The sequence below is a fragment of the Centropristis striata genome, chromosome 5, assembly GCF_030273125.1.
Source record: "Centropristis striata isolate RG_2023a ecotype Rhode Island chromosome 5, C.striata_1.0, whole genome shotgun sequence".
NCBI classification, from domain to species: domain Eukaryota; kingdom Metazoa; phylum Chordata; class Actinopteri; order Perciformes; family Serranidae; genus Centropristis; species Centropristis striata.
In genome coordinates, this window is record NC_081521.1 from 1,223,987 (window position 1) to 1,233,372 (window position 9,386).

The 9,386-nt window shown below is 32.3% G+C and overlaps 1 protein-coding gene across 1 annotated transcript in view; it reads left to right on the forward strand.

Moving 5' to 3' along the window:
* Window positions 1–5,409, forward strand: part of pex10 (peroxisomal biogenesis factor 10) — a 7,763-nt gene extending 2,354 nt beyond the window's left edge. Inside the window, exons 2-5 of the mRNA XM_059332379.1 lie at window positions 871–1,265; window positions 2,715–2,881; window positions 4,615–4,756; window positions 5,183–5,409. Of these exons, the coding sequence (XP_059188362.1) occupies window positions 871–1,265; window positions 2,715–2,881; window positions 4,615–4,756; window positions 5,183–5,251 (773 nt within the window). The 3' untranslated portion in view covers window positions 5,252–5,409. The remainder of the gene's footprint in view (window positions 1–870; window positions 1,266–2,714; window positions 2,882–4,614; window positions 4,757–5,182) is intronic.
* The last annotated feature ends 3,977 nt before the right edge of the window (window positions 5,410–9,386 follow it).

The window sequence follows — 9,386 nt, forward strand, 5'->3', positions numbered from 1 at the left end:
TTTTTTAGGTTAATTTTACGTATTTTTGGGGGTAATTTTACATATTTTTTAGGTTAATTTTACATATTTTTTGGGGTAATTTTACATATTTTTGGTGGGTAATTTTACATATTTTTTAGGTTAATTTTACATATTTTTTGGGGGTAATTTTACATATTTTTTTGGGGTAATTTTACATATTTTTTAGGTTAATTTTACATCTATTTGGGGTAATTTTACATATTTTTTAGGTTAATTTTACATATTTTTTGGGGTAATTTTACATATTTTTTAGGTTAATTTTACATCTACTTGGGGGTAATTTTACATATTTTTTAGGTTAATTTTACATATTTTTTGGGGTAATTTTACATATTCTTTGGGGGGTAATTTTACATATTTTTAGGTTAATTTAACATCTATTTGGGGGTAATTTTACATATTTTATAGGTTAATTTTACATATTTTTTGGGGTAATTTTACATATTTTTTAGGTTAATTTTACATCTATTTGGGGGTAATTTTACATATTTTTTAGGTTAATTTTACATATATTTTGGGGGTAATTTTACATATTTTTTAGGTTAATTTTACATATTTTTTGGTGGGTAATTTTACATATTTTTTAGGTTAATTTTACATATATTTTGGGGGTAATTTTACATATTATATATATATATATATATATATATATATATATATACATATATACATATATATATATATATATATATATATATATATATATATATATATATATATATATATATATATATATATAATGAATCCAGGCAAACATGGCTTCTATATAAATATACTGGTTCTACTGGTTGTACTGGTTCTACTGGTTCTACTGGTTGTGTCCCATGACTGTCTGGTGTCCCGTACCAGGCCAGCAGACCCTCGGGGAGGAGTACGTTAACGTGGTCCAGGTGGACTCCAGCAGACGTCAGATCCCTTCTGGATCCAGACGCCTCCTCCTGGTCCTCCTGCGCTGCTGGTTCCCTCACCTCCTGGACCGGGTCCTGGTCTGCCTGGAGACCCAGCTCACCTGTGGCCAGCAGCAGGTCTCATCCAGGTCCAGGTCCTGGAGCCTGGAGTCCTGGATCAGGAGGGGGGTCCAGAGGGCCCTGGGTCTGCTGCCGGAGCACCAGAGGAGAGGCAGCCTGCCGGTCCTGCTGGTCCTGGACCAGGGTCTGACCCTCCTGAACCAGCTCCACACGGCTCTGTTCTACATCACTGGATCCTTCTACCAGCTGTCAGAGAGGATCACTGGGATCCACTACGTAAGGGATCCACCCATTATTTAGTTATTTATTTAGTGTTTATTTGATATGGAGCAGTTACATTAAACAGACCAGATGTTTTAGTGTTTAAGTGTTTAAGTGTTTTAGCATGAGTGCTAATTCACAACACTTGTCTTTGAAAAGATAGATCGGGAAATTAAATAACAAGAATGGAAAACCAGACAAAGATAAGAGAAGAAAAAAAACACGAGTCCTTCCTGTCTGGCTTATTAACTCTGTGTGTGTGTGTGTGTGTGTGGAGTATTTTGTGCTGCATAAAGATGATAAATAGGCGTACAGGCGTATTGTGAGTTCACCAGATAATGAAGGAGTGACGCTGACAAGTCTCAAACTTAAATTACCTGCAGGGGGCCGCTGGAGGCAGTATCAAAATGACCAAAAAAAGAAACAAAATTACAAAAAAAACGACACAGAATTACCCAAAAAAAAGACACAAAATTACAAGAAAAAGACACAAAATTACTAAAAAAAAAAGACAAAAAATTAAAAAAAAACAACAAAAAATTACTAAAAAAAAGACACAAAATTACTAAAAAAGACACAAAATTACAAAAAAAGGACACAGAATTACCAAAAAAAACCCCACAAAATTATGAAAAAAAAGAAACAAAATCACGAAAAAAGACAAAAAATTACAAAAAAAGACACAAAATTACAAAAAAAGACACAATTACTAAAAAAAAAGACACAAATTACAAAAAAGACACAAAATTACAAAAAAAGACACAAAATTACTAAAAAAAGACACAGAATTACTAAAAAAAGACACAAAATTACTAAAAGAAAAGACACAAAATGACTAAAAAAAGACACAAAATTACAAAAATAGACACAAAATTACAAAAAAAGACACAAAATTACAAAAAAAAGAGACAGAATCACCAAAAAACCCACAAAATTACGAAAAAAAGAAACAAAATCACGAAAAAATTACAAAAAAAAGACACAAAATAAAAAAAAAAGACACAAAATTACAAAAAAAGACACAGAATTACTAAAAAAAAGACACAGAATTACAACAAAAAAAACCACAAAATTATTAAAAAAAGACACAAAATTATTTTAAAAAATACACAAAATGACCAAAAAAGTAATTAAAGGGACCTTCCACACACAACACGGTAACAACAAGTGCCATTCATATAAAACTCACATTAAACTTTCATATCAAGGTGGGGGCCACAAAATATCGTCACGAGGGCCACAATTGGCCCACGGGTGTGTGTGTGTGTGTGTGTGTGTGTGTGTGTGTGTGTGTGTGTGTGTGTGTGTGTGTGTGTGTGTGTGTGTGTGTGTGTGTGTGTGTTAAAAAGAGATCTCGTGCTGAATTGTGGATCATTTAAGCTGAACCAGTGCCTGTATGATTTATTCCAGTAGTTATATCTATTTGCATTTTGTGTGTGTGTGTGTGTGTGTGTGTGTGTGTAGCTGCCTGTGAGGGGACCCAGCAGTGATGATGGGACCATCAGGACCAGTTACAGGCTGCTGGGTCTGCTGTCCCTCCTCCAGATCCTCATCACCGTCTGTCTCCAGCTGAACAACTACAGACAGAAACACAGAGCCAGGACAGAGAGGAGTCTGGCCCGGACCCCCAGGTACAGGACCACAGACCACAACCAGACCATACATACATATTTTTTTGGGTAATTTTACATTTTTGGGGGGGTAATTTTGCATATTTTTTCAGGTAATTTTTTACATATTTTTTGGGTAATTTTACATATTTTTGGGGGTAATTTCACATATTTTTTGGGGTAATTTAACATATTTTTTAGGTTCATTTTACATTTTTCTTTGGTAATTTGGCATATTTTTTGGGGTAGTTTTACATATTTTTTTAGGTAATTTTACATATTTTTTGGGGTAATTTTACATATTTTTAGGGGTAATTTTGCATACTTTTTCAGGTAATTTTTTACATATTTTTTGGGTAATTTTACATATTTTTGGGGTAATTTTACATATTTTTTGGGGTAATTTTTTATATTTTTAGGGGTAATTTTGCATAATTTGGGGAGTAATTTGACATATTATTTTGGGTAATTTTACATATTTTTTGTGGTAATTTTATATATATTTTTAGGGGTAATTTTGCATATTCTTGGAGGTAATTTTACATATTTTTTCGGTGTAATTTTGCTTATTTTTTGGGGTAATTTTACATATTTTCAGGGGTAATTTTACATTTTTGGGGAGTAATTTTACATATTTTCAGGGGTAATTTTACATTTTTGGGGAGTAATTTTACATATTTTTTGGGGTAATTTTATATATTTTTGGGGGTAATTTGACATATTTTTTGGGGTAATTTTGCATAATTTTGGGGGTAATTTAATATACTTTTTGGGGTAATTTTGCAGATTTTTTGGGGTAATTTCATATATTTTTGGGTAATTTTACATATTTTTGGGGGTAATTTAACATATTCTTTGGATAATTTAACATATTTTTTGGGGGAAATTTACATATTTCTGGGGGGAAATTGGACATATTTTTAGGGGTTGTATTGCATATTTTTTGGGATAATTTCATATATTTTTAGGAGTAATTTTGCATATTTTGGGGGGTTATTTTACATTTTTTGGGAGTCATTTTATATATATTTTAGGGGTAATTTTGCATATTTTTTGGGGTAATTTTAAATATCTTTTGGGGTAATTTTGTATATTTTTTGGGGTAATTTCATATATTTTTAGGGGTAATTTTGCATATTTTGGGGGGTAATTTTATATATTTTTTAGGGGTAATTTTTTGGGGTAATTTCATATATTTTTAGGGGTAATTTCATATATTTTGGGGGGTAATTTTACATATTTTTTGGGGTAGTTTTACATATTTTGCTGGGTAATTTTACATATTTTTTGGGGGAAATTTGACATATTTTTAGGGGTTATATTGCATATTTTTTGGGATAATTTCATATATTTTTAGGAGTAATTTTGCATATTTTGGGGGGTTATTTTACATGTTTTGGGAGTAATTTTATATATATTTTAGGGGTAATTTTGCATATTCTTGGAGGTAATTTTACATATTTTTTCGGTGTAATTTTACATATTTTTTAGGGGTAATTTTGCATATTCTTGGGGGTAATTTTATATATTTTTTAGGGGTAATTTTGCATATTCTTGGGGGTAATTTTAAATATCTTTTGGGGTAATTTAGCATATTTTTGGGGGTAAATTCATATATTTTTAGGGGTAATTTTTCATATTTTGGGGGGTAATTTAACATATTTTTTTAGGTAATTTTACATATTTTTAAATAAAGCAATAAAAGACTGAAGTGTGTGACTGTAGTCTGATTCTGAACTCTGAACGTCTCTCAGTCCTCAGATCTCTCCCAGCAGCTCCGGCTCCAGAGCGTCCAGCTGCTGCATGCTCTGTCTGGAGGAGCGGAGACGCTCCACGGCCACGCCCTGCGGACATCTCTTCTGCTGGGACTGCATCACAGAGTGGACCAACACTAAGGTAGGTAGGTAGGTAGATGGATAGATAGATAGATAGATAGGTAGGTAGATAGATAGATAGATAGATAGATAGATAGATAGATAGATAGATAGATAGATAGATAGATAGATAGATAGATAGAGAGATAGAGAGATAGATAGATAGATAGAGAGATAGATAGAGTGGACCAACACCAAGGTTTAACTCCATCTCACAAACTCTGTCTGTCTGTTATTAGATAGATAGGAGCTTTATTAATCCCTCGGGAAGGTTCCTCAAAAATATGTAAAATTACACCAAAAATATGTAAAAATGAGCAAAAACAAGGGGTAAAATTACCCAAAAGAGTTCTAAAATGATTCTATTCTTATAAAAAAGATGTAAAATGTGTGTGTGTGTGTGTGTGTGTACTAATGTAACATTGTCTCATGTGTTTCTCGTCTCCAGGCTGAGTGTCCTCTGTGTCGGGCCAAGTTTCAGCCGCACAGACTGGTTTACCTGAGGAACTACAGCTAGAGACACACAACCTGCAACTACACACAACCTGCAACTACACAACTAACAACTACACACACAACCTGGAACTACACACAGTTTGCAGGTGGGCCCTCAGCATCATGTGGAGAATGAACCAGAGGTCTCACACCAACTGGAGATCTGAGACTGTCCCAGTCTGACTGCCAGAGAACGTTTCATTGGGTTTTTGAATAGTTCCAGAGACAATGTTTATATAATATGATTTATGATCTGCTGGTACGGAGCCACTCAGGAGATCTGCTCAGAGATGGTGAATAAAGCTGCTGTTGTTTTTTTTACCAGGTGATTGTCAAAGTTTTCCTCTTGACACAGATTCTTCAGCTCAGATGGTTCTGAGATCTGCAGCTTCAGAAGATCTCCACCTTCTGTGAATGTGGCTGTTCCTGTTGACCTGCTGTCTCCCCCTTAAAGTCCAACTCTCAATAAAAGGGTTAACTGACTCTCTGCTCCTCACCACTGCAGCCTTTTGTCTCAGTCTGTTCTAAACTAAAACTTTAATATGTAATTTTACATATTTTTTTAGGTTAATTTTACATTTTTTTGGGGTACTTTTACACATTTTTATAGGTAATTTTACTTATTTTTTGGGTTAATTGTACATATTTTTTGGGTTAATTTTACATATTTTTAAGGTAAATTTTACATACATTTTTGGGGTAATTTTACATATTTTTCTGGTTAATTTAACATATTTTTTAGGGGTAATTTTACATATTTTTTTACATTTTCAAATTTCACCATTGTGACAAGAATTTTTTGTTTTTGTCCAATTTTTTGGACATCCCATAATAAAATAACTAAACTAATTTCTCAAATTTAAAACATGTTCTAGATAAACAGACGAGTAATAAAAGGTGAAACATTAATCCACAGCATATTAAATCCTCCCAGTGAGACAGGAGGACTGTTTGATCTCATTGAATCGTCTTTAATCATCAAAAGAAACTAAACAAGTTAAAGACAGAAAGACGAAGAGCTTCATCATCATCATCATCATCATCATTGTAATTTTAAAATTTTTTGGGGGTTAGGGTTAGGGTTAGGGTTAGCCCTAACCCTTTTTTGGAGTAATTTTACATATTTTTTTCAGTTAATTTTTGGGGGTAATTTTACTTTTTTGTTGTTAAGTTTACATATCTTTTGGGTAATTTTACTTTTTTTTTTAAGGTTAATTTTACATATTTTGGGGGGTAATTTTACATTTTTTTTTGTTAATTTTACATATTTCTTTGGTAATTTTACATATTTTTTAAGGTTAATTTTGCATATTTTTGGGGTAATTTCACATATTCTTTTCGGTTAATTTTACATAGTTTTTTACATGTTAAAATACGTAATTTTTAGCATTTTAGAATTTCACAATTTCTTTTTTAGATCACCAGTTTTTGACAAAGTACGACACTTTGTTTTTTTCTCTCCAATTTTTGGACTTCCCATAATAAAATAACTAACTAAACTAATTTCTCAAACTTAAAACATGTTCTAGATAAACAGATAAAGGAATAAAAGGTGAAACATTAAACCACAGCATATTAAATCCTCCCAATGAGACAGGAGGACTGTTTGATCTCATTGAATCGTCTTTAATCATCAAAAGAAACTAAACAAGTTAAAGACAGAAAGATGAAGAGCTTCATCATCATCATCGTCGTCCTTTGGCTATAAATCAAGCAGCGTGTTGGTCTGATATGAGTCTGTCTGACACACAGATGCAACATATTTACATTTTGCTGATTAAAGTCCTATGAATGATAATAATCACAAACCAAAAGGTTTTATTTATTTATCTGCTAAAGTCATGCAGCAGTTTACAGCATCACAACAATAAGGCTTTATTCTAAACATCATGTTTGTTTGTGACGATAAATGTACAGTGAAGATGTAAATAATCATTAATCTCTTCTTCTTCTTCTACTCGTCCCACATCTACCAGGTGCAACATGCTTTATGATTATAAACTGTGATAAAAAGGTCTAAAACCAGATCAAACAGTAAATCTGAGGGAAATGATCTCGCTGCATGGACAGATAATTTACCTTGACAAGATTTATTACATTAAGATTATTAAATCTAGAAATAAAGACGATGTCACTACTGGAAGGCTTTTTTTATATATAATTTTGTGTCTTTTTTGTCATTTTGTTTTTTTGTCATTTGCGGTAAATTTTATATATATTTTTTTGTCATTTTGTGACATTTTTTGGTCATTTTACATCTTTTTTGGGGGTTAATTTTGAGTATTTTTCAGTTTAAAGTTGTACTATTTATATGCAGATTGAAGAAAAATGCACTGAGGAATTCTTAGAAACAGGCAGCATTAAGTGTTTAACATCCATGTTGTTTTTGGTCTTTTTTGGTCATTTTGTGACCAAAAGAAGATGTAAAAAGACACAAAATGACGAAAAAAAGACATAAAAAAGACATAAAAAATACAAAAGACATAAAAAAAGACACAAAAAGACATAAAATGACCAAAAAAGACCATAAAACACCAAAAAAAGGAGACATAAAAGATGTAAAATCACCAAAAAAAACACAAAAAACACCAAAAAAGACACACAAAGTTTTTGTTATCTTGGTAACAACATGCTTATTTCTAGATTTAATAATCTTAATTGAATAAATCTTGTCAAGGTAAATTATCTGTCCATGCAGCAAGATCATTTCCCTCAGATTTACTGTTTGATCTGGTTTTAGACCTTATTTTTTACAGTGTGTGTAGAACTTATTGACTGAAGCAGTTTTAGATGTTTACACAGAAACAGGATGTACCTTTGAATACAAAAGAAGACACGATGAACATGTAGAACACAAAAAAAAATACAATTTGAATTCAAACATTAAATTACAAAGCTCCAAAAAAATAAAACAATAATCTATTTTTAAAGAAAAACTGAATAGAAAATTATATCTACATCTGTATATATAAAAAATGATGATTATAAGTTAGATATTTTCAATATGGAAACCCATTTTTGTATGTTTTTTTAATATATATATCTGTAAAAGTGACCGAGGATTGCCCATCAACAAGTCTATATTATTATTACATATGTAAATTCATAAGCAGGCAACAGATTCTTTTATCAGGTGACACAATCAGCTGCACACGTCACAGATATTCACAGGATTTAATCTGCTGTTGGACTGGATCCTGTTAAATGTCACAGTGGAAATAAAACCAGAGCAGCAGACAGACGACATCACAGTTAGAGAGAAGAAACAGAGAGCAGCAGGTTCAGCTGCAGATTATTCATCTGGAGGAACACAAACAGAGAGAGTCCAGAGTGTTCTGGTTGAGTTTGGAGGGTTTTAGTGTTCTGGTAGTTCAGGGGTGTCAACCTGAGGCTCCGGGGCCACATGAGGCCCTTCAGACCGTCCACAGCGGCTCCATGTGACTGTGACAAAATAATTATATGAAATTAATTACTGATTCCTTTACATTTTTTTATTTATCAATGGTGTCAGCCCATTTGAATTTTGTATTATTCAATTGTTAAAATGTTGCAACAGTATGGACCATGACTGCATCAGGTAAGTTTATCTACACCCAGCTCTTTTTTATCTTTTTTATTTTTTTTAAACCTACAATAGCCCTAATACGGCGTTGTAAATAGAGTTGTTCCGATTCTGGTACCAGTATCGTAAATTGCTCCGATACTGCTGAAAATGCTGCATCGGTATCATTGAGTACATGAGTCTAGACACCGATCTGATACGTCATTTATTAAATTAGTAATCTATTTACTGGTTCGCTCCGTTAAGCTAATATTGTAGCTGCACTTTAATTTAAATATATTCCTAGATTTATTTATTTAAGTTGCTGTTGCACTACTGTTTTGTTTAGGAAAACTCAAAACTAGACTTGAAGTTGGTAAAATTTACAGGTGAAGGTGCTGAGCCGTAGACTCTCATAAGCTGTGATGCACATTTCAGTTGAATAAAATGTTTAAAAAAAATGTTTACTGCCGTTTATAAACCACATTTTTAAAACTGAAGAGCACAAGTTTGGACCTAAACCAATGATAGATTAAAATGAGATGTAAAGAAATAACTGTTATTTCATTTTTTCCACTGTAGACGGTCTGAAGGCTCCAGACCCCGTTAGACCGGT